This window comes from Myotis myotis, unplaced genomic scaffold (genome assembly GCF_014108235.1).
Source record: "Myotis myotis isolate mMyoMyo1 unplaced genomic scaffold, mMyoMyo1.p scaffold_m19_p_7, whole genome shotgun sequence".
NCBI lineage: Eukaryota > Metazoa > Chordata > Mammalia > Chiroptera > Vespertilionidae > Myotis > Myotis myotis.
In genome coordinates, this window is record NW_023416379.1 from 3,350,079 (window position 1) to 3,375,746 (window position 25,668).

Genomic DNA, 25,668 nt, shown 5'->3' on the forward strand with positions numbered 1-25,668 from the left:
AGTGGGATGAGCTCAGGGCCTTGTATGAAACAGTGAAAAACCAGACCTTATTATCTTTATTTTTTAAGTAGTTTGAGTAGATCTGTGATGTGACCTGATGTATGTATTAGAAGGATCATCTGGAAGTACCAGAGCAAACGAATGCAGCAGCGTAGGGAGAGAAGGTGAGGGCTGCAGCAGAGGAGCTAAAGGGCGGTTGGGGTCCCTGCCGTGGTCCAGGAAAGAGAGGAGGCCTGACCGTGGGAACGGCGGCACGCGGAGGAACGTCACTGACTGGCAGTGCCTGGGCTCCCTGGGGCTGTGTGGACTGACGGTAACTGTCCCGCTCTGGTTCGAACACCTGAGTGGACGGAGCACCGTTCCCGGAGACGGAGCGCAGAGGAGGAACCCGTCTGCAGAGTCACGGGACAGGAGGCGGGACTCAGCTCTGCTCAGGCTGGGCTCCAGGTGCACACGACACTCACCACCACTGCCCCTCACTGAATACGGAGAACACGAGGGAGTGTCTTAGGGTTTTAGTGAACATGTTACATAGACGACGGGGTCCCTGCTAGATAGGCTATCGCCTACACTACAAAAACAAAAACCAAGCAGCCAGCAAACCAGAGGTTCCGGAGAACTTGGACTTCTGGAGCTACAAATTCCTTGTAAGGCAATTCCTTGTAGATCATGGCTATACAGAGCTAATGACCTGGCTGAAACAGAAAAGATATAAATATTTCAAGTAGCCCAGTGTAATTTAACATACTTATAGATTTTGATGGAATAGTTCAGTACAAGCAGTGCTACAAAATTCCCTAATGATTCATTTTTCCTAAAAGTATCTTCAGTAAGAAATGCTGCTTCAAGTCAGGGGAAGGCGGCGGGCGGTGTGAGGCCTGGGAGGGGACATACCTGCATGCTTCTCAGGGTCTCCACCGTCTCCACCTGAGGCACGATTTTCACAGGCTGCGACCCCCACGTGGCCCAGCTGTCGCCTGCGGGGTCGCTGTGCTTGGTGAGGAGGAGATGGGTGTCGAGCAGCAGCACGTAGTCCGTGTCCTTTAAGCAGTCCTTTCCTCCTGCGGCGGCGTTAAGTAACGCCAGGATAAAACCCTTCTCCTTGGCGACAGTGTCTGGGACAAACACCTGCAGGTTCTCTAAGCCAGGAATCTGCACCTGGAACAGAGACCACCCACAGCCTGATGACCTTGACTGTGGTGATGGCAGCAGTGTCTCTGTGTCCAAACTCACCATGGTGTATACTCTAGGTAGGTGCAGTTTTTTATGTGCCAATTATACCTCAATAAAGCTCTAAAAATAAAGTTAAATTTTAGCCACTTGAAGAAGGTTTTTCCTTGAATTAAGAAATGCCATAAATTAAAGAAATGTTACTTAAAAAGACAAGCAGGCCTGAGGAAGGCAATGTGGGAAAGGCATGAGCCAGAGCCATGGGGGACAAGCGGCTCAGGTCAGTGACGGGGCCGTGACTGACCGGCGGAGACCCTCACGCTGTGTCCACTCACAGCACAGCCTCTACCTTCTCCGTTTCAACAGCAAAGGAAAGACTCCTCAGGAGGAAGGTCAGCCTGAGACAGCCTCAACCAGTGCTGGTCTGTGACGCCATTATTAAGCAAAGCCGCTACCAGACAGCAAAGCCTGCCGGGGGCGGGCGGGCGGCTGGGCGGCCGGGCGGCCGGTGAAGAAGCCTGAGTCTGTGCGGATGACGTCTGAAACAAGACGTCACCTGACTCGGTGAAAAGGCAAAAGTGTCAGTGCAGGTTCACAAGCTACTCCTGGGGAGGGACCCTAAAGAGCCTTTTAAAGATCATGTTAACAAGAAACACACACACACGTGACTGCCGTACAAGTCACATACACGTGGGTGGAATAAAATTTCTAGTAACAATATCACACAGATTCCAAATGTCAGAGCTCAAAGGACCTAAAGGGGAGAAAAGATGGAAACGCAAAAAGAGGCTCTAGTGATGTCCAGGATGTCGAAGATTTATGTAGGAAGTCTGAATTGTAAGGGTAAAAAACAACTATTTTAAATTCAATATATTATAGTATATACATTATTTTAACCCTTTGAGTGCCAACCAATATCCTAGGAACTTTGCTAAAATTCCCTAAGCATTTTTGCTGACTTTACAGCAGTTTAGGAAAAAAATTATGATAGCGCTCTTGGCACTTTTGGCAAAAGACAGGAGGAACGCGATCGCGCTCCCTGGCACTCTAGGGGTTAAACACGTATGTGTAATTTAATAAAATAAAATATATTGAATATTTAATTATTTTATCTGTAATACAAGTCAATAAGTCAAGTATGAAAAACTTGATTTGGGGGAGATTATGAACAGTCCTATAACGGGGGTCAACATGCGGCCGGCAAAGCCTAAAAGTTTTACTCTCTGGACCTTTAAGAAAAGCTTTCCTGTTCTGGAGTAAAAGTAAGAAAGACAAATATTTCAATTACACCATCAGACTACTTACTTTAACATAATACCATGAGAATACTTACTTTGGCATGTAACATGCGACTACTTACGTTGACATGTAACACGTGACTACTTTGACGTGTAACACATGACTACTTACTTTGATGTGTAACACGACTACTTACTTCGGCATGTAACACGTGACTACTTACTTTGGCATGTAACACGTGACTACTTACTTTGGCATGTAACACGTGACTACTTACTTCGGCATGTAACGTGTGCTACTTACTTTGACATGTAACACGTGACTACTTACTTCGGCATGTAACGTGTGCTACTTACTTTGGCATGTAACACGTGACTACTTACTTCGGCATGTAACACCTGACTACTTACTTTGGCATGTAACACGTGACTACTTTGACGTGTAACACATGACTACTTACTTTGATGTGTAACACGACTACTTACTTCGGCATGTAACACGTGACTACTTACTTCGGCATGTAACACCTGACTACTTACTTTGGCATGTAACACGTGACTACTTACTTCGGCATGTAACGTGTGCTACTTACTTTGACATGTAACACGTGACTACTTACTTCGGCATGTAACGTGTGCTACTTACTTTGGCATGTAACACGTGACTACTTACTTCGGCATGTAACGTGTGCTACTTACTTTGACGTACTGCTTTGATTTCAGGACCTCCAGAAGGTCTCTAATGGGGGCTGAAAGGATGAACTCGGCAGCTATTTCCAGGTCCTAGGGTCACAGACACAACGACACTTCTTTAGAGCTGGCTTTTTTAAAAGTAAGAAAAAGAAAGAAAGTAACAGTAACCAGCCGGACCGCGCACTCACCTTCCTCAGCATCTTGGCGAAGCCGAGTGCCTTGGAGGCTCGCTCCCGGGCCTCGTGGAAGAGCTCCTTGAGGGCCCGGCTGATCTCCACCACAGACCGCCTGCGGGGATGGAGACAGTGAGGGCACAGGAGCTACAGCCGGGGAAATGCAGAGAGAAGATGAAGCAAGTTCCAGACCACAGTCATACAACTGGAGGCGTTATAAATGGAAACGTATTCCAGATGTTCAGGAGCTTTCTCCCCCGTTTTCCAGAAAGCACTGTGTTCTTTAAGTAAGTAGGGTACACTCCAACACCTTCAAACAACAGTAAGCTCAACTTTCTAAAGACTTCATTACAATAATTTCCTGGAGTTTGAGACAAGTTCTTAACTCCCAACTCATCATCTAACTAAAAAGGCATATATCCAACCCTGGCGGGTGAGTCAGTTGCCTGGAGCATTGTCCCGTACACTGAAAGGTCCAGGGTTCGATCCCTGGTTGGGACACATACAGGAAGCAATGGGTTGATGTTTCTCTCTCACATTGATGTCCTCCCCCCGTCTTTCTCTCTCTAAAATCAATAAAACAACCCCATAGCCTTGGGTAAGGATTTTAAAAAAGCACACAAAAAAGGCACATATCCAGAGGTAAGCCAGTAAATGGTTAACGACGGGCTTCACCCAAAACACTGTCTTATGTGGTGTTTGTCAATGTTCCTGTGTACAGACCAAGACCCCCACCACATCCGAGTTCAGGCTGCCAGCCCCACGGTGCTAAGCGGTGACTGGGAAGAGAATGGACCGTCTATCGCCATCAGCTCTCTGACCCAGGAAAAGCCAGCCCCAGCGCCCACTGCACCTGAACCACCTTCAGATGCACCCCTAAAAAACCACCAGAGGGTCATTCTCTGCCCTAGCTCACACCTTAGTGCTTGAGTTCCCATTTTCGTTTTAATCCTCCCTATTAGCTCTCAAAACTGCAAGCCCCACGAATGGATTCTCCCACCTCTCAGCCACTCAATATTCCCCCGGGTGAGAACCCAGGTGGTCACTACTTTGTGTATCTGTGGCATAAGGACAGCCCTGGGCTCTGAAATCCAAACTGTGTTCGCACAAACTCCGGATGGTGAGCGCACAGTTCAGCTCTACAGAAGCCACTCCCCGAGCACGGCCGGAGGGTGTGTCCTAGCGCACCCTGACTGATCGCTGGCTGCACAATGGCTACATGACTGATGTTCAGGCCACAAAACAGCGATTTCACATGATTCAGTCTAAATACCACCTGCACGGAACTGAAGAAATGCAATTTTTGAGTGAGCCACGATTCCACCCACTTCAGCTTCAAGTTCCATAGAAGGCATACACTGAGCATGAAAACAATACCAACGCAGCAAGGGTCGATGAAAGGCGCTGAAGGACGGCCACAGGGGCACCCTCCCTGAGCTGAGGACATTCCAGAACACGGGGAGGGGGGGCGGGGTTCTGCTCTACTCATTTTCACCCACTGACACTACCTATTCCTTTCCCCAAGGACAACATTTCACCAGGCTACATGAACTCACTTCCAAAGGAAATGGCACAGACTCATCCCTAGAGACCATATGAAAGACAGCATAGAAGTCAATCCCGCTAGGTCTACTACCAAGTTCAGAAAGTGCAAAACAATTTGGACTGATTTCATCACCTGATTTCATCTGAAGCACTGCTGTCATCGGCACTGGTCCAGAACTCAGCGCAGCTCTCCTGCAGGCCGACCTCCAGGAAGCTGCCCGTGGATTTCAGCAGCATCCCTGCAATGTCGCTGAGGACGAAGAGCAACAAGAGTCAGCCGGGAAGACCGTGCTCATTGCACTACTGCTCCTAAAGGAGGGACCGAGAGGTCATGTTCCAGCTCGTGTTTCAACCATTTAGAAAATGACCGGGAGTTTTCCAATAGAAACTCATGATTAATGTGAAACCGTGTCAACACTGGTTGTGGCATGTATCTACCTTTTTCTATTACCATGGTTTTCGTTATAAACCTTAAAATTTTAGGTTACTTTCATAGTAGCTGTGTAATTATTCACAAATGTTATTTTTCTCTTAAACAAATGTCCAAAATGATAAAATGGCCTTAAATATATATCTATGACAAGATTTTTTAAAAAGCTTAATAAACTAAACGATAATATAAAGCAATAAAGTGAATTCCTTAAATGTAACTGTTTTTAAATTTTCCCTCACAATTAGCTCTTCATGGTTATTAAACATAAGATATTATATTTCGCTGATGGTGCTCTCTGAGTATGGAATCTAAATACTAGGGCTAAAGGCAAATGCAAGTAGATACATAAACCTGAGTGCAGTACAAGTCCAACAGCAGCTCGACTGCTGTGACACTCAGGGAAGAGGCTTATGACCTGGTCAGAGAAAGCAGCCGGGCGCGGCCAGTACCAGGGGCGGCCGGCGGTCAGTGGGAGGGGAGCTATCAGAGGAGCAGGTGGAACCTGGAGGAAGGCGAGGTGTCAGTGGGCCTCGCGGGCAGGGCGGGTTAGAACAACAGAATGGCCGGGGAGAGGGGTCAGTCAGTGTCCAGGGAGGACAAGAAACACGATCACCAGCGTGAAGACGTGTAAAGCAGGAGGCACGGCTGTGGATGAACCGTCCACCTGAAAGGAGCTGGCGGGGACAGGACAGGAAAGCGCAGGCCTGCGTGTGGAGGACCGCGGATGGCTGGACACACACCTGAGTGGGAAGCGACGAGGAACAGGCACTACCACAGCAGTGCACAAGGGTGCTCAGGACGGACTTACGCCACCAACACTGAGTATCTGTTCTATACTACACAGCAGCGGCCAAAACAGACCCTATCCCGCCACCGAATAGGAATAAAAAGGAAACTACAGAGCACTACAGGTCAGCGTCATACGGAGAGAAGTACGAGAGGAGAGAGCTAAGGAGGACTTGTGGGTAGGAATTTCAACTTTAAATCTGGACAAAGATGTAAAGGAAGCAGACACATGAGTCTTGAAAATGGCTGAGGGAGAGCAGTCCCAGCAGAGGGACAGCAGGTGAGAGCTGAGGGGGGACGTGGAGCCTGCGCGGCCTGAGCGAGGCAGGGAGGGAGCCGCTGCACTGCACAGGAGGCCCAGTCAGGAGGAGGAGGCTTAACGAAAAGCACTGGCAGCCTCACTGGCCACCGCAAGCACCTGCTCTCCCTTTCCTGAGCAAGAGGGGAGCCACCGGAGAAAACGGACGGACGCACACTTAACAAGGCACCTATGGTGTTAAGGGAACTACAAGGGGTGAAGGGGGCAGCAGAGACTAGAGAGCTCCGAGCTGCGGCAACAACGCAACAGGAAACATCAGGCCCCAGCTGAGTGGAACCGGGGAGCTGTGAGCAGGGGAGGGTCTGGGCCGCTCCTGCGGGACGGCCACATGGGTGAGGGGCCTGTGAGAGATGAGAGCAGTCAGGGCTGGGAGACCCAGCACATGAGGCAGAGGCCGTGCCAACACAAGGGATGCATCAGAACCAGGATCACGACAGTCCAAGGGGCGGGCCCATGGGCAATGGAGGGCCCGGAGCTTCTCGGGAGGCACACCGTGAGCGCAGGGCCAGAAGCTGCGCTGCAGTTTCAAGGTCAAGTGAAAGATAAAGACAAAAGCACTGCAGGGGAATGAGGGCGCACACAGGGAAATCAGCATGGGCTGGCAGTGACACGTAACGGTAACCCTTTCAAAAAATTTCTTCAGCTGAGCTTGACAGCCTGGAAACATAACGCAAACAGAAGCAATGAATGACAGGAGAGCGGAAGAATGGCGAGATGGTGACCATGGCAGGGAGTGTGTCCTTAGGCTGCCGAGGTGAACCCATCTGCACAGGACAGCACCCGACAGAGGGGGCCCACAGCTGAGGGACTGGAGAGCTCTGAGATGGAGCGCGCTCACTGCTCACACAGAACACAGAGAAGACTTGATACAAACTGGAGGTTAGGGGAGAGGCGTGCATGCCAGATTCCGAGATACCGAGCACAGATGGAGGCGGTGGAGCTGCGAACGATGACCTTCGAGGTCAGAAGACCGCTCTGTGGGAGCTGAGGTCCTGAGGACTGCCCAGGGAGGGAAGGCCCAGGGAGGGAAGGCCAAGGAGCTGGTGCAAAGACCCTCAGGAAGGAGACAGCAGTGACATGGCTGCTGAGCAGCTGAGCGAGGCAGCCCCCAACAGCAGCAGCCTGGAGCCCAGGGAGGGAACCTCAGTGGTGAGCACAGGCCACTGATGCGCCGAATCTGCATCAGGTACCTGCACTCAAGACACATTCACTTTCTACAACAACAGACCAGGGACCACTCCCCCGATGGCTTACTGTCTGCATTTCTAACCCTCCACCGTATGCCCCTTTCGCAGGGATTCCGCCGTCAGCGTGACAGTCCCAAAGCAGTGCCGGGGGTGCGTCCTTCCTCGGCCAAGCAACCCGAGGACTGCCGCACAGGCCCCCTCAGAGGCTGAGAGTCTGCTCCTGGTCACGTGAACCCAAGGCAGGACTTCTCCACCGCAAGACTGACACTTGGGGAGAATAACTTTGGTTCTGGGGGCCGTCCTGTCACCGCAGGATGTCTGGCAGCGTCCGGGGCCTCTGCTCACTAGATGTCAGTGGAAACTCCCAGTCCTACAATCAAAGCTGCTTCCAGACATTGCCAACTGTCCCCGAGGGGTGGGGGTGGGGGTGGGGGTGGGAACGGGCAAGCACCTTGGTGAGAACCACTGCTTCAGGGCTAACGAGCTTGGGAGAGGGGCACACAGATAGGAACTCAACGCTCCAGGGCACAGAAGGGAACTGGGCAGCAGACTGGGAGTGGGAGTGAGGAAGGCAGACGGGTGCCCTTGGGAGCACCAGGGTTCCTACCAGAAAAGTTTCCCAGCCTGGGCCTCTCCTCCCCGGATGTAATGGGTTATTTCTTTGGTGAAATTCCATTCTTCTTCTAACAGATTTTTTAAACTGTGGGATGCTTGAGGTAACTGCTGTAGCATTTGGATCCAGCTTCTCATGTAATCAAAATATACCTTAAAATACAAAAATGTAAAGGGTGGTATTTGAGAACAGACTTTGGCAACTCACGACTTTCAACTGTCAACATGAAAGCTACGCATCAGAGAGCCATGGGAGAGGGCCGTTGGGCATGGCACTGTGCTACCAGTGAGGACTTCTCTTAAATTGTGTAGCTCAGCCCTCACAGTGTAACATTGTATCCACAATCCCTTCAAATTACAGAGAAAATGACTAAAATGTTCACAATGCAGAAAAAAGTACAATCAAGTTTTAAAAATTAAAAAGAACAGCAACCAGAAATGTAATGATTAATATCCTGCAGACACTCCTCCTGCAGGAGGCGGGGATCTTCACTTGTTTAACTTTAGACAGTAGCTTACGTGTTGACAGGAAATGAGCACACTTCTCACCATCCCTTCCCAATATCCAGATTTTTGTGCTATAATTTTTCAAGGCTTATGACATATAAATCATGATCTGTAACTAAAATACCCAATTTTTTTGAAGTGGGGTTTATGGTCACATAAGTCTATTAAGCTTTTCCATCCCTAAATTCTTATTTTGACTTACCTGTTGCTTAGTAGGGTTTCACTATCAATGAGTTTTTCTCAAGACGGGTTCACAATTGTCTATCACAAAAAAATCACCGCCTACCGATCCTTTTACGAAAGGGTAAGTTGACTGCGTAGAAAATATCTGGGTCACACGTTCTCTCCCTGAGAACTGTTCGACACCACTGCACTGCCCCTGCGCTGTTGCCAGGATGAAGAAATATGATGCCAGCCCAACCTGGCTGTCCCCACCTCCCGCCCTGATGACTATTATCTTTGCTGGGTGTTTACAGGATGCCTCCTCTAGTCTTGGATTCCTGTATTTTCATCTGGTTATGGCTTCGGCTCACTGGAGCGAATGTTTTCTGCGACCATTACAACTGTCAGTAGGCAAGTTTCAGGTCTTTTCTTCATCTCGAGAGCCGTGTCTTCTGTTGAATCTTGGGTGCTCTGGGCCCTCCTCCATCCACGCTGTGCGCCATCAGTCTCCAGTCCTGGGCCCAGCTGTGTGTGTGGAATCTGCAAGCATGGGTCTACCACCATCCTCTCCAAATGAGCACGGAAAGCGAGCAGCTCCCAGGAGCTCCCTCTCTGCTCCTTTGCTTGCCCTTGAGATTTCTAGAACAGTGATTGTCAACCATGTGCCACAAGAATTTTTAAACATGCAATACCTGATTATTAAGACAGGGGCACTAACCTATTCTCCCTTAAGACTGTCAAAAAAATAAATAACAACAGCCAACACAACAATAGCCATCCAGTGTGAATAAATCAAAATGATACCTATTATTTTTTGTTAGATCAGCAAAAAATATAACACAGCCTTTGGTGTGCCATGGAATTTTAGTAATTAGTTATGTGCCATGAGACTGAAAAGGCTGAATGTTGCTACTCTGGGAACACTAATTGTGAGTGTCTGGCCCTCCCTTGTGTGTCTTCTAACAATATCACACCTTGTTATCAAATATGAATCTTTTCCTTTTTCTTTTTTAAATATACTTTTATTGATTTCAGAGAGGAAGGGAGAGGGACAGGGAGACAGAAACATCAATGATGAGAGAGAATCACTGATTGGCTGTCTCCTCCACGTCCCCCCCTGCCCCCGGTGATTGAGCCCGCAACCTGGGCATGTGCCCTGACTGGGATTCGAACTGTGACCTCCTGGTTCATAGGTGAACACACAACCACTGAGCCAAACCAGCCGGGCAAATATCACACCTTTTAAACTCTTTACATGGTTCCTTACATCTGTCATATGTTCCTACATCACACCTTCTGTATGTTGTCGTGGTTACCTCTGAGGCCAGGGCATGAGTTAGCACGTTGACAGCTTCCACATGGACTTGCTGCCTCAAACACCAAGTTACTTCCTTGGCCTGCACGCACACATCCCTCGGTTTTTAAGTCAGAGATGACCAGCACAGAGCAGCCCTCGAAGTCACATTTGGTCCACATCACCTCTTGCCAATCACTGCTGCCCTCACCCTCCCACCCGGCTCTCAGGCAGCAGTCGCCCTGCTCAGATGGGGAGCTGCAGACAACAGAAGTGTCCCTCTCCTTCTCCGTCTGTCCTGCAGAATGCCATCTACAACAGGACCTCACGGGGACACCCTGCTTCTCTCCTGACTGTCCACACCCCTACATTCACAACGCTATTAATCAATGGACGGGCCCTCCATATCTGGTCACCCTCATTTTAGTCTAAATGTTAAAGTAAATAATTGTAATAGTCTTTTTTGGGGGTGGGGGGTGGGGGGTGAATATTGTGATCAGTATCCTCCTTTACTGAACATGAAATGTTTCTCTTTACTCTTCCTTCCTTTTGCTGTTTTTGGTGAGCTTCAAGTAAACATAATCTGACGGCCAATCCAAAGGCCATTCTCTCCTTCCTTCCTCATAAAAACACTGATTTGGTCTGGGCTTCCCCAGTTCTGAAAACATGCCCCTGCACTTACGCATCTAGCACTCTTTGGGGCACAATTTTAAAAACATGGTAATTGCTAGTTCTTCATCTGTGAGACGATGGAGAAAAACGAAGGGAAACTGCGCCTTACACAGATCATTAGTAGCAAAGCTCAAACTAAATCCTAGGCAAAGCAAAGCACATTTTCTCTTTTTAAACTTCTGTTGAGTCATCCACAGAGAGAGAAAAATTAGTTTGCTTATGGCTTTATACCATAAATTTTCAATGATAAAGACGTTTCCGACATAAGAAATATACTAGCACAGTACTTTAAAACACAGCCACATTTTAGACGTACTGGTCTTTTATGTATTCTCCCAAACAACCAGGAAACAATTTCAAAATCAAAATTATTTCCGTAACACGGCGGATGTGGCCAGTCCCCTTCCCAGTCACGTCTTCCTGCGCGCCTTCCACTCAAGAGGCTGGCACTGAGTGTGTGGAAGCCCAGCCTGGCCAGCGGACTAGGGGCAGCTGCTGGGCAGGGCTTCCAGGAGCGCCCTGCTCTGGACTTAGCTGCAAGCACACTTTCCCGTCTACCCTTCTCTTTTCTCTCAGCCTAGAAAGGGGGTGGTAGCTGGACGTGCGGAGCCATCCTGAGGCAGCACAGTGAGGCATCAAGCAAGGATGAAAGCATTGCAAAAACAATATACCTACCAGCGAGGTTGTTTTCTATATTATTTCATCAACCTGTCATATTATGCAATCAGCTGTGTCTCTCTCTCTATTGAATCTAACATGTATTTACTGCACATTAAGACTCTACCAGACATTACGGAAGACAAAAGAACTTCAAGGCATAGCCCGTGGCTTGTAAAGCTTTCAGTCTAATTAGGGGAACCTGAGAACAGAGACTTGCTATGTCATTATGTATTAAGTAGTACAGTTGTAATTATAACTGCTGAGAGTTCAAAGAAGGTTTAGATAAAGCCCATTAAAGGTTAAAACTGTCAAATAAGCTTTCTAGAAAAAAATAAAACTTGAAAGTAAGTCTCAGGTGGGAAAATAAAGAGAAGGGACGTTTTGAGCAGGAAGAAATAGTATGAGCAAAAGTCCAACGGTTAGAAAGCACAGGTACGTACAATGCATGGGAGGAGACCAGGGGCTCTTTTTGGAAAGAAATACAAGTCAGTCTGCTCACGTTGTTTACAATCCCGTGCATGTGCCAGGTTCCTCACGTAACTCCTGACTCCTCAAGACTCAGCTGCCTCACCGTCCAGTGTAGGTGTCCCATCCCTAACCCTTCCTGGCATCTCGGCACAAGGCTACCTCAGCACTTCCTCCTCAGGGAGGAATATCAATTTTGCCCAATTCTTCAGACTGAGTTTCGTAGGACTTGTTAACTGTATACCCGGAGCCGGGCAAGGTCCCTCGCACATCCGAGGTACTAGAGATACAGCTGATGACAGATGGCTCAATAAAATACGACCAGGCTATGATTCTATTTCGGGGCCATCTGCTACAGACCCACAATGAAACAGTGAAGTAGAATAGGCTATAAAACAATCGGTTAAAAAACAGCCCTCACACACACAGCCAGACAGACCTGGGGGACACGCCCCCGCGCCTCACCATCAGCATCTCCTGCAGGTCCTCCTCGAAGGCATCCATGTTGCAGTCGGCCTTCTCCAGGCCGTGCCGGACACCGTGCAGCATGAACTGGTAGTACTGCTTCATCAGAAGGCCGCCCTTCAGCACCTCCTTACACTCTCGGACCAGCTGCGGGGACAGTCACAGCTCCGTCATCTCACACATCCTGACCAGGTTAGGTATCGATTTTCAGTTCCCACCTGAATCCTCAAAGAACTCCAACACCCACTCCCCAAACGAATCCTTACCTCTGAAAAACCTAAGATATTTTCCAGATTCTTACACAATATCTTAGTCTCAATTGGATGAGAACAAAACAGTAAAAATAAAGTATGGGTGCAGAGCGAAAATGTCACATAAACAAAAACTGATTTGCTAAAATATACCCTCCTACAAAGAAATTTACATAGGAAATAAAACCCATAGAAAGATATATTTTTCTACTACTTTACATTATAAGACAAGGTATAGAAGAGAAAAATCTCATCCCTTTTAATCATAATAAAGATTCAAATGTACTTATCACAGAGCATGGGACCTTTGTAATAGTTTAGCATAATTTACCTACAGGGGTTTATGGCATTCACTATCAAAAAACTATACTAATCCACAAACAAACCCAAGATTAACCTGAGGAAATTAGATGTTTACATGTAGCTTAAAAGGAATGAAAAAAATAAATTTAAAGAACTTAAAATATCTAATTTTAAGTTTCCAGTCTTTAAAGACTGCTATTAATAGGATATAGGTCATATCATCATCCTACTTTTATATCCTTTTTGACAAGGAAGTAAATAATAGGAAGGCTGCACCACAACCCTGTATGTGAGGACTGCATGTAAAGAACATTTCAATCACCCTACAAAGAGCAGCTTTGAAAACACTACTCAGTTTTCACTATTTGCAACAATTACAGAAAAAATCCTCAAAATAAAAATCATAAGCCTGTGGAGTAATATAATGATTGCTAGATGTTTGTAAACAGTCTCTGAAACAAACCTGCTTAATACTCAAGAGAGATGGCTCTCCCGCAGGTCTCTGCTCCAATCTCAACTTGAGGCATTCGTGGATGACATTCAGGAGGACCCGGCAGAGGACCAGGAAGGCAGGTTCGAAGGAGGGTAAGTCCATGGCCTCGAGCTCGGCCCAGGACACAGCGCTGCACTCCTGCTCGGAAGTAGCGGGCGACCGGGACAGCTGCACATAGTCGGAGCCCCACATGGGGTCTGGAAACTCAGAAAACTGTAGCAACATTCAACACAGGCGAAAGAGCGTGCATGAGGGTGTAGTCATAAACTATTATTCTCTATCATTTGCTGACAAATCTACAAAAACCATCATTTTACAGGAAAAGTTATCTTGAGAATAATTTAACATTTCAATTTTAATGTTTTCTAAAGCAAAAAGTTCTAAAAGTATTAGGAAACCGTAACAAGAACTAAAACCAAATTGCAATATTTTTGTCAAGAAAAAAAAATAGTAGAAATAGAATCAAGTTCATCTTTTTCATCATGTATTTTTTATTAAAATGGTCAGAACACTTATATTTAAGGTTATAGTATTACCCACAAGTACCTCTACATTGAGAAAAACTAGAAAATATTCGAGAAAAGACTATAAAACCAGATAGCCATTTATCTATAATAATAAAAGTGTAATATGCTAATTAGACCGGACGTCCTTCTGGACGACCTTCCAGGCGAAGCTGGGGCTGCAAGGGAAGCCCGGGTCCTGGGTCCCAGGTCCCAGAGGGAAGCCAGTGCCGGCAGCCAGGAGAAGGAAGGCCTATTCTTGCACGAATTTCGTGCACTGGGCCTCTAGTGTAAACGTAAAAACCAGTGCATTCAACACATTCTTTTGTCCATTTTTCCTCCTGACCTATACTGAATGACACTGGTAGAAAAATCAGGAAGAATTCATAAAACTGACCTGGCTAGTCTCACTCAAATATCTGTTATTTAATGCTTCCTGGGGCCCCTAATGTTGCTCACCATTGTATTTCCCCCCATAAAACATGGGGTTTGGAGCTTCCCCACTGTTTTTAAACCTCTGGCAACATCATGCTGACCAACCATATTCAAAGACCTTGCCTTCTCCTTTTGAGAACACTGAAGCCATCAAAATTTGAAAATCTCAACTTTTCTTCAACTTAAAACATCACCAATCAATAGGTATTCTGCCTCTAAATGTTCCATGCGGTGCTTTAAATATTTTGTACTTAGGGGCCAGCATTTAAAAGTTAGAAGATTTTACACGAAAATCTGGATCTTTTTGTTCTGTTTGACACACTGGACCCACAGTGCCCACATGACAGCACCTGGCCGGCTCAGTTTACCACAGTGCCCATCGTTTCTCACTCTTCACGGCCACCTGTCCTCTTTCTCCCGCACGCGCCACATTCCTGGCCAGGCCTGTAGATGCTCCAGTTGGTGCAGTGACCCTACTGCAGGAGGCAGGATGTGTACTGGCTAAGCGCATGGCCTTGCAGCCAGTCCCGGGCTCGCGTCCTGCTCCAGCACTCACTGTGTGCAACCATGACCCTCCACATGGTCCGTATTCAGTGCCCACTCGCCACGGGTCTGGAGCTGCTGCTGCTGTCACGGACCCGCTCTCTGCTACAAACCGGAGCACTACTTCCTACTGGCCCACACATCAGTGTGCCTCTTTAAGAAAAACAAAACCTACAGGCAATGAGCGAGTAGGTGCTTATTAGCTTGACACCTCAATTAAAAAGTTATGTAACTTCACGAATGAAATCAGACAGGAGATGCTTGGCACAAATAAAAAGTGACCTATAAACACTGCATGAATGAGCACTGGTTGTGAGAGTGGAGGTGGGGAGTACTGTCACCTCCCTACTGCTCCCAGTGGGCTCACTTGCAGCTGCACTGGTGCTGGTTGGTCTGGCTACGCAGGCAGGTTAAAAATGCCAGTGCTCCTCTGCCCAGCCAGTGTAGCTCAGTGGTTGAGCGTCAACCTGTAAACCAGGAGGTCAGGGTTCGATTCCCAGTCAGGGCATATGTCCAGGTTGCGGGCTCAATCCCCAGTGTGGGGTGTGCAGGAAGCAGCCTACCAATGATTCTCTCTCATCACTGGTGTTTCTATCTCTCTCTCACTCTCCCTCTCCCTTTCTCTCTGAAGTCAATAAAAATATATTTAATAAAAAGAAAAATGGCAGTGCTCCTACCCTACCTGGGAGACTCAGAATTGCCTACAACCAGAAGGACGGCTGTGTGTATCTGTATCTGTCAGAGCTCTCCAGGAGATGCACATGTGCAGTCAGGTTTGGAAACCATGAGTATAGCTTAAAGTCTGCTATCCCCAAATCCTAGGTTTGAATCTCTCTAACAATCTATAGCTTCTGTGATTTGGGCCCAGTTATCTACTCTCCATATATGAAAAATACAGAAATAAAAATGCCACTTCATTTAGCTACTGTGTCTAGCACATGGTAAGGCTCACTAAATGGTAGTTTATTATAAATGCATATCCTCGTTTCTATAGCCTTTGTCCACTCTGAATATAAAAGGCAACCTCTTCAGGAAAAATTAGCATAATTATTATTAGATCCTAAATGATATTTCATTGGCCACTAAACTTACAATCTATATATATACAGTAAGTTCTCAGGTTACGTCAGAGATCCGTTCTTATGGTTCAATGTAATGTGATTTTCGCCATAAGTCGGAACCCACCTACATAAGCACTTACATCACTCACATGGAGCACACACACAGCAGTAATGAAGTGAAACAGTAAAAAAATAGTTTAAAAGAGAAGAGAACCAAGATGGCAGCACAGGTAAGCACCTGTACTTGCTGCCTCTCACAACCACATCAACACCACAACTAAATGGCAGAACAACTACCACCCAGAACCGCGGGAAGCCTCGCTGAGTGGAAGTTCCACAACTAGAGAGGTGAAGAAGGCGCACTGAGACTGGTAGGAGGTGCAGAGGTGCGGAAAGTGCTGGCACCTGGATGTGCTGCTCTTTTAACCAGGAGGGAGATACAAGCTCCTGCTTGCTCTGAACTCCTGCTCCGGGTGAGACTCCGGGGGACCCAGGCACATATGGGGAGAAACTGGACTGTCTGGCATCGGGACAGGAACGCGAAGGCGGCTTTCTCTCAGAGGTGCTCGCAGCAATCATTGTTCCTGCACGGGTACATGGGACGCGGAGGACCAGGGACTTCTCCGGTTCAGGGCTGACTGGCAGCCATAGCTGTTTGCTCCACCCTGGTGATTCCTAGAGTCCCTGCCCCACCCAATTTACAACTCCACCCAGGCTGTGCGCATCAGCTTTTGCATATGAATGGCCTATTCTTTCACCTAAAACTTGTCAAACTGCAGCTGGGTCAGAGAGCACCAGAGCTTCCAAAAGAAGGCCCAAGGCCCAGCAGCAGCAGCCTGCCTTGTTTCACAGCTGGGCCTCGTCTGGGCACTTCCAAACCCCATACAAAGAGGAGGAATCTGCAGATGTCTCTGTAGCTCCTGCTGGGCAGCCCCAGACAGTGGCTGACCTTGCACCTCCTTGGAGATCCAAGAGCCAGTGTACCCAGTGGTCAGAGTGAGACCATCCAGATTACAACTCCTCAGACCCATAAGAGACACAATCATGGGGCAAACTCAATGAGCACCTAAGCCCCACTGAAACAAGTCCTGCCCCATAAGGGTGTCTCCTGTGCAACAGATCTTCCAGTGTAGACACAGCTGGTCATCACAGCCAATTGGCCTGGAGGTCAATTCCTCCCAGTGATACCAACAGCAATCAAGGGTTAACTACAACAAGACTGTGCACACAGCCCACAAAGGGGTGCATCAAGAGCATCCAACTCAGGTGACTGGGGAAGCTGAGCCACTGGGCCCTATAGGATACCAACCACACAAGGCCACTCTCTCAACTCAAGGAGACTTAGCAGCTACCCAGTACATAGAAACAAACACAGGGAAGCAGCCAAAATGCGGAGACAAAGAAACAAGTCACAAATGAAAGAAATGGATGAAAGCAAAATACTGGATATAGAGTTCAAAACCACAGTTATAAGGTTACTCAAGAATCTTCTAGAAACATCCAAGATATTCAGTGAGGCCCTCAAGGATATGAAAAAGGACCAACTAGAAATTAAGCATACACTGACTGAAATAAAGAATAATATACAGAGATCCAACAGAAGACTAGAGGATCCTAAGAATCAAGTCAAAGATTTGAAATACAAAGAAGCAAAAAACACCCAACCGGAAAAGCAAAAAGAAAAAAGAATCCAAAAATATGAAGATAGTGCAAGGAGCCTCTGGGACAACTTCAAGCGTACCAACATCCGAATTATGGGGGTGCCAGAAGAAGAGAGAGAGCAAGATACTGAAAACCTATTTGAAGAAATAATGACAGAAAACTTCCCCTACCTGGTGAAAGAAATAGACTTACAAGTCCAGGAAGTGCAGAGAACCCCAACCAAGAGGAATCCAAAGAGGACCACACCAAGACACATCATAATTAAAATGCCAAGGGCAAAAGACAAAGAGAGAATCTTAAAAGCAGCAAGAGAAAAACAGTTAGTTACCTACAAGGGAGTACCCATACGACTGTTAGCTGATTTCTCAACAGAAACTATGCAGGCCAGAAGGGAGTGGCAAGAAATATTCAAAGTGATGAATAGCAAGAACCTACAACCAAGATTACTTTACCCAGCAAAGCTATCATTTAGAATTGAAGGTCAGACAAACAGCTTCACAGATAAGAAAAAGCTAAAGGAGTTCATCACCACCAAATTTGTGCTTAAGCACAGTATTATATGAAATGCTGAAAGGTATTCTTTAAGAAGAGGAAGAAGAAGAAAAAGGTAAAGATAAAAATTATGAACAACAAATACATATCTATCAACAAGTGAATCTAAAAATCAAGTGAAAAAAAAATCTGATGAACAGAATGAACTGGTGAAAATAAGAGAAATCAGAGGCATAGAAAGGGAGTGGACTGACAATTCTCGATGGGGAGGAGGTGTGGGGGTGCGGGAAGAGACCGGACAAAAACTGTACACCTATGGATGAGGACAGTGGGCGGGGAGGGTAAGGGGATGGGGTGGGGTGGGAACCGGGTGGCGGGGAGCTATGGGGGGAAAAAAGAGGAACAACGGTAATACTCTGAACAATAAAGATTTAATAAAAAATTTAAAAGAAAGATAATTCCTGACCTTTACTTGTGGTAAATAAATAATAAAAAACATAAAGCACATATGTACATACGTCAAAACGACGGAACTTTTATTTTTAATAAATACTGTAAATGGGAGATGGCGACGTAACCATGAAATGACGTACGTCGAGTCTGAGATAACCCACGGACTGCCTGTATATAAAAGCCTAAGCGACCATTATGACCGAACGACCAGTGCACCAGTCGCTATGATGCACACTGACCACCAGAGGGCAGATGCTCAACACAGGAGCTGCCCCCTGGTGGTCAGTGCACTCCCGCAGCCAACCTCCCACGGCCCCTCCCCCCTCCCAGCCCTGATCACGGCCAGGCCTAGGGACTCCAACCGGTGCATGAATTTGTGTGCCAGACCTCTAGTAATTATATAATCAGTTCTCATTCAAACGAAAGTAATTGATGGAGTTACCCAAAATCCTCCTAGAATTTGAGGTAATATGCATGGTAATCTACAAAGTCAGACAGCTAATTTTTTTGTATATTACATTAAAATATAAGTTTTCATTTTATCTTTCTCTTCCTCTGAAAAAATATATATTTCATAAGTTAAAAAAAAAGGAAGAAGCACAAATTAACCATATCACAATCTATGGCTCAAATATGCTAGGGGTTTTTAACATATTAAATGTACAAAACCCACAGTCTGTACAACACAAAGAGTGAACTTCACACAGTTGGCAAGTTTAAAATCAACTGGGACACTGGGAAATCCCAGGACAGAGTGCAGACGAGATAAATGAATCTAACTACACTATAAATGTATGATATAACCTTACTGAACAGGGTAAAGGAAAAAGGTGCTAACCTAACTAACTTTGGAACACTGTGTTCTATAAGGCTAAAGACAAAAGAATGGAATTATACACTGTACTCTAGCTGGTAACTTTATTCCTCACAAGGTACTAGGGAGCAATTCTGAAACTAATTTACACCCGTAAAATACACAATTATTTGGTAATTAAAGGTTAAATACGTACTTTAAAAAAATATAGAATAGTCTAGCCCATACTAACTTAGAGTTTGCTTCAAAAGAGGAAAAATTATAACAAAACTTACTTCTGTAGTATTTTACTATTTATACAAATGTTGTTTTAAGCCTCACAACAACCCTGTGAGGTAGGTAGGAAGTCATTATACCCATTTTACAGATGTGAAGACCTAGGATCAGAAAGATTAAGTCATTTACAAAGTTATGTGGCGAGAAAGAGCCACATCAAGGAATAGAATCCAGTTATTTGATTTCAAAACTGTGCATCTTTCCCCAACATACTTAGTAAAAACACTAAAGCAAAACAAACCCAGATGGGAGTGTACGTGTATTCATGTACTATACCTCCCCTTACAGAATTATGTCCCTGAAATGGGAATAAAAATAGTCTTTCTTTCCAACCAAGCTAATTATTTCAGAGCCTTGTCTTTTATTAATTTGGATTAATCTCCAATACAGAAAAGTTTCTACTTTAGCACTCGGTTACTCTTTCATTATCTGACAAACATAATGTTTCATAAACCAAAATTTAAAACAACAGGGGCTTCTGTGAAGCAAACTATGTACAGATAATTTTAATTTTAATTAACAAATCTTTAATCACACACTTATTAAGCTTTGAATTTGTATGTTTCTTTTTTTCTACAACAAGGATAACATATTCATTTAAATCTCACTTGGTCAAACCAAAGGAACATAACTTTGATGGCAATCCAAAACTATGGCTACCTACTACTAACACAAAATGCAATGATATCTTGTTCCAACATATCTAAGGATGCAAAGCACTCCTGCTAGTAGCGATGGTTCATTGCCAAAGAGGGTCTGGGGGAGAGAGACAATGTGGGTGACAGCATGGAAAGCAGTTTTATGAAGCCCGGACACACCTCCCCGAGCCCTCACCATCACACCACCTGCCCCTCTCCGACAAGAAGCACTGATTCAGAGAAGCGGTAATACTGCCAGAGCCTTTTCATTCATATTACTTCAACCCTAGTGCTTCACAATAAATATTAATCATCAACCCTGGCTTGCCTACACATTTGCTCACTGGAATTGAACCATTCCAGGCAAAAACCTAGACCAGAGTAAGCTCTTCCCCATCTGGAACATGTGGCAAATCCTCACTACAGATCTAGTTTTGCTCTACTGACTTTGAAACCTGCACTGTAACATGCCTTTGCCGGTTTGGCTCAGTGGATAGAGCATTGGCCTGCGGACTGAAGGGTCCCGGGTTCAATTCCGGTCAAGAGCACATATATGGGTTGCAGGCTTCTTCTCAGCCCAAGCCCTGGTCGGGGCGCGTGCAAGAGGCAACTAATCGATGTTTCTCCTGTCTTTCCCCCTCTCTTCCACTCTCTCTAAAAATCAATGGAAAAATATCCTTGGGTGAGGATTTAAAAAAAAGAAGAAAGAAACCTGCACTATACTAAAATCTTATTATAAAATAACGGGGGGGTGGGGGGGGGGAGATAACCCTCACGCGCTCTAAAACAAGCTATACATAAAAATCATTCAGAGTTAAAATACTCTTCAAAGCAAATCATAATATAGATTCATTTTTAAGAGTTCTAATCAAAATAATACTCAAAGTAAACTAACCTCAGATAGCTACCAAGTATCGACTCATTTTGCAAACATCCTGCTATATTATGTGAATGCTTGACCACTCTTCCTAAGGGTCATGACCTGATCATCAGTTTAAAAGTAAATTATTTTTCCAGATGATGCCATAAACTGCAGTTTTTTAAAAAGGTTATGCACATGCATAGAGCTACTAAAATTTGGAACCACCACCTCACACAGGCAGAAGGGATCCCATAGGTCCGGGCCCTCTTGCCTTCAGCCACAGGAACATGCACACTCACCTCACCACAGGACAATCGCTGAAGAACAATACCCAACACTACGGCCCTTCTGTTCTCCCACCCTTAGCAGCAAACAAAGAATTTGAGATATCAAGCTGTCAAAACTAAATGTGTACAAAACCCAATTTCAACCACTTCCTCTAACAGGCACACTCCTTTCACAAAAGCTTCGCCACCTGAAGCGCGCATCTGACAACAACTAGGACTTCCCTTAGGCCCGCGCCACCTGTGCTAGACCTCACCACGCAGTGTGCTCTCTTTCCTTTCACCGTTCTCACAGCTCTCTGCAACTCACATCTCTTCAACATCCAGTGACCAAAACTGGACATGCTCCTCAAAAAAGGAGAAAGCTGTTGCAAAGAATAGAGAAAAAACTATATCCATGACCTTGGATGCCGTATTCATTTAAAAATATTTTAGCATCATGTTGACTTTTGACTGACTCATATTCGGCTTGTGGTCACCCATGATTGTGGCTTCCCTCCCTCTTTATTTATACCTAGCCTGTCCTTCTCCATCCTATATTTACATGGTTGCATTTTTCCCTCCACACACCACCTTATATTTAATTCCCTAAATTTTGTACAGTTTTCATAGATCCATTTCCCCATTCATCACAGTACTTTATAGAAATGTTTAAATCTGCAATTTATGATAACTACCACTTATGCCTTAAAAATATCATGACTATGATGTAATAGTCAACCCAACATACATTGCAATTTACAACTAATAACGGCACTAAAGAGAAGACCACACGAATGCCTGCTGGAAACCTACCTCTACTGGACGGTCACTCTTTCCCAGTGCTATCCGTGCCCTTTGCAAGGAACCATCCATCAGCTTGTGAAGTCTCAAAATTAACTTTCTCAGCCCCATCTGCTTCAGTGCTTTGTCTACAAATGGTCGATAAATAGAAGTCAGACAATGTCTGCTACAGCCGGCCTCGGTGCTGCAGTCCGGCGTTCCCCAGCCAACAGCGTCCTCCTCCGATCCGAGCCGCTCCAGCCGCCTGGCGGGGCCGTCCTGCGGCGGGAAGCAGAAAGTGTTGTCAAGGGGCTGCCTGGTTGGTGGCGCCCTTGGCTCAGAGGTCTGTTCTTCACTCTCATCCGAGCTGCTTTCCAACTCTCTCAGTTCTCCTTCTGTGTCATCTCCCTCATCTTCTGGCTCATTGCCTTTGGACGATCTAGGGGAAGAGATTTCAAACACTGGCCAGCCAATGTCTGATAAGTTCTGGATGCCCAAAACAGTGCCCATAATCCTTAATTTCTGATTTAAGTCTTTTGTGATGTTTAACCACAAGCAGAGTGCCTGCACTCTGTCCTGGAAGTCCCTTGCAGCATATTTTTCATAGTCCTTCTGAAGAGCCTGCAACGATGGATAAAGTGCTTCTATGTACTCTAGCAGCTCCATTATCCGCTTTACCTGCTCAAATGACACCCTCTGGCGCTGGAGATGCTCATGGTAAGTGGGATAACCCACAATCCTCGTTCCGTGAGGGGCCGGGCACTGTCCTTCCACCGGGGCACCATTGCAACCAGCTCCGTTTCTAACACAGGCAATGCTCCCATAATTGACTTTGAAAGTAAGGATTTCGTTGATAATATCTGGTATGGCTTGACGGGCTGTATATAAAAAGAGGTCCTGGTCGTTAATGGTCCGTCCCGCATGCCAGGCTTGTAGCTCTAACCAGATGAGCTCATTCGACCGGTTGAATGAGAAAGCAGATGTATTTTCCTGTCCTCTTTGCTCCCTGTCCTTCTTCTTTGAGACTGAGGTAAGCTTTAGCAAAAGTCGTAAAGTTTCAAAAAACTTCAAGCGATCTGCTGGACAGTCGGTCCTGGAAGTCTGGCGTGCAGTTCTCGCGATCGGCATGGGCACAGACACGGGAAGCTTGGCGTTGCTGCAGCCGAGGCTGAGGTAAGGCTTATTGAGATCCACGTCTGGAATCGGCTTTTTGGGCAGAGAGCCGCTCGCCGAGTCCAACATGAAGGAGCACTGCGCGTTTTTCTTATGGTCGCGCTCTGTCGTCCTGATGGCCGCTCGGGTCTTTTTCTCCCCGATTTTCCCAGTGCCTTTATGTGAAGGCTGGGTCACTGCATTTGTTTTTTCTATAAAAAAATAAACATTATATTATTCTAAATATGAAGTTACTCTCAATACTTTCAATAAAACTGATCTTCACATGCACTTATATTTTCAGGCTGTTATTAGAGAGAAAAAAAATCATACCCTATGCTGAAAATTAAAAGAACCAAAAAACATTTAACATTTCTCTCAGTCTCTCAATCTACGAAATGGGAAAATTGTGCTCGCAACTCCTATCCTAAAATACATGAACCAACGAGTGAAGAAAAAGTAGACGTGCTATTGCCATCTTCTCACTTTCCTACCACAAAGCAAGTATGTCTTAATTCTGCTTCATTAGATGCTGCTTCAATGATACTATTTGAGATAAGGAATTTCTCCAGGCATCTGAAAATTTTCTTTTCAGAAAATGGATAATGATTAAATTTAAAGATGAGAAACTGCAATAGAAAGCTATTCTCATTTCCAAAGGGGATAAGGACAGTTTAACATCCTATGGCAAATAAAGTTTTAAAGAAAGTAAAAAATCATCTTCCCTAAGGGAAAGAAAGACAAGTTACACTTAGGAATTCCTCCTTGGATATGATTTACTCAAGCAAACCAATACAATCAAGCCCATTTCTCTTGCCCTCCTTCTTTCTCAAGGAGGGGCTGTGACAGGGAAACTCGCCCCTGTGAGGGGCTGTGTGGCAGACAGAGAGGGAGTCCGGCCGAAGAGAGAGGAAGACACTGAAGAAAGAGGAATGGGAAGGGTCTGGTCCCAGCAAGGAGAACATGCGATGGGGAAGCTTCTCAGATGAGAAGAAAGTGAAACCCTGTCCTGTGCAGTAACAGATGGATGAAAGCCAGGGGGCTGCACAGTCAGTTTCAGGACCAGTGGTTCGCTGAAATTCACAGGGAAATTCTCATGTCTAGGCTTCGGTGATCTGAGTCTGGTGTGAGAAGTCGGGCTCAGGAAGCAGCAGGCCGGCATGGTTTGACCATCTACCTCAGGAAGGAAGGGCCAGGAGGAAGGAAGAAATGGAAACAGAGAACACTCAGCTTCTAGGAGAAACGAAGAGCGCAGGATCTGTCCATGGTATGAGGGTGGTGTACCAGCAAGGCGCTGCGCTGCGTGGCCAGGAGGGCCCCACGTCCTAAGGTAGCTGCACTGTCACGGATGAGAACTCAGGTCGCAGGCGGCCAGGAATCCTGGGGAAGAAAGCCTGGCTCTGTCCCTCCCCATGGCCCACTGCGCCTGTCATGTCTGAAAGACAGAATCCAGTCCATCAGCCTGGGAGGGGCAGAGGACAGGAAGGCCATCTATCTCATTCGCGCGAGGCCACCCTGCATGAGTATGTGGATCCATCCACGCTTGGCCTCTTCCACAACTGTTGTATTCCTTTGTACTCAAAAAAATACAAATGACTTTAGCAATTACTCAGCAAAAACCTTTCTACCTGAGGAGACTTAGTTTCTCCTTTACTAACAAGGCAGCTAATGGTCAGGGTGCATATGGGAGACAACTGCTTGATGTTTCTCTGTCACATCAATGTTTCTCCCTCTCCCTCTCTCTCTCCCTCTCTCTAAAATCAATAAAAACGTATGTGCAGGTGAGGACTAATTTAAGAAGGTATTTACAATACCTTCAATAAAGAAACATAAATCGATTAATCAATCAATCAATCAATAAGGATAGTTATGTACCAGAAGGGCCATGCCCTCTCATGTGGATCTTTCAAGTACAAGACTTACCTTTCAAATTGGAGCGACTGACAGGCCTCCCTACATTATTCCTCTGGTGTTTGGTGGACAGGCGTTTCATCTGCCGAGGTGTACTGGGGGGAGAGGCGCCAAAAAGGTTCTCTGTATTAGTTTCATCTGAAAACTCCTCCACGTCAGAGTCCGAATTCTTGCTAGCCGAATCTCCCAGTGTGCACTCTGGCCTGTGAAAGACAAGCAGCAGAGAAGATATTCAGGCGCAGAAAGCGAACGTAAGCCACTTAAACTTGCCTGTAAGAGCTCCTCACGCCGCCCGCTGTGCTCCTCAGCTCTGTGTCCGCCTGCTGGTGGAGCTCACCAGAACTCTCGCACTCCCAGGAAGCAAGGACTGGCCACGCGGGCGGAAACCATGT

The 25,668-nt window shown here is 46.1% G+C and overlaps 1 protein-coding gene across 5 annotated transcripts in view; it reads right to left on the reverse strand.

The window, feature by feature from the left end:
• MAP3K4 (mitogen-activated protein kinase kinase kinase 4) overlaps window positions 1–25,668 on the reverse strand; it is a 78,006-nt gene that overhangs the window by 26,039 nt on the left and 26,299 nt on the right. For 4 of the 5 annotated variants that reach the window (XM_036316110.1, XM_036316108.1, XM_036316111.1 and 1 more), the window contains exons 2-10: window positions 25,289–25,479; window positions 22,247–23,577; window positions 13,399–13,641; window positions 12,382–12,528; window positions 8,152–8,309; window positions 4,953–5,069; window positions 3,290–3,389; window positions 3,108–3,191; window positions 895–1,158 (exon numbers count right to left, since the gene is read on the reverse strand). In XM_036316110.1, the coding sequence (XP_036172003.1) occupies window positions 895–1,158; window positions 3,108–3,191; window positions 3,290–3,389; window positions 4,953–5,069; window positions 8,152–8,309; window positions 12,382–12,528; window positions 13,399–13,641; window positions 22,247–23,577; window positions 25,289–25,479 (2,635 nt within the window). Of the gene's footprint in view, window positions 1–894; window positions 1,159–3,107; window positions 3,192–3,289; window positions 3,390–4,952; window positions 5,070–8,151; window positions 8,310–12,381; window positions 12,529–13,398; window positions 13,642–21,708; window positions 21,817–22,246; window positions 23,578–25,288; window positions 25,480–25,668 lie in introns of all 5 variants that reach the window. The other variant, XM_036316107.1, reaches the window with a different exon arrangement.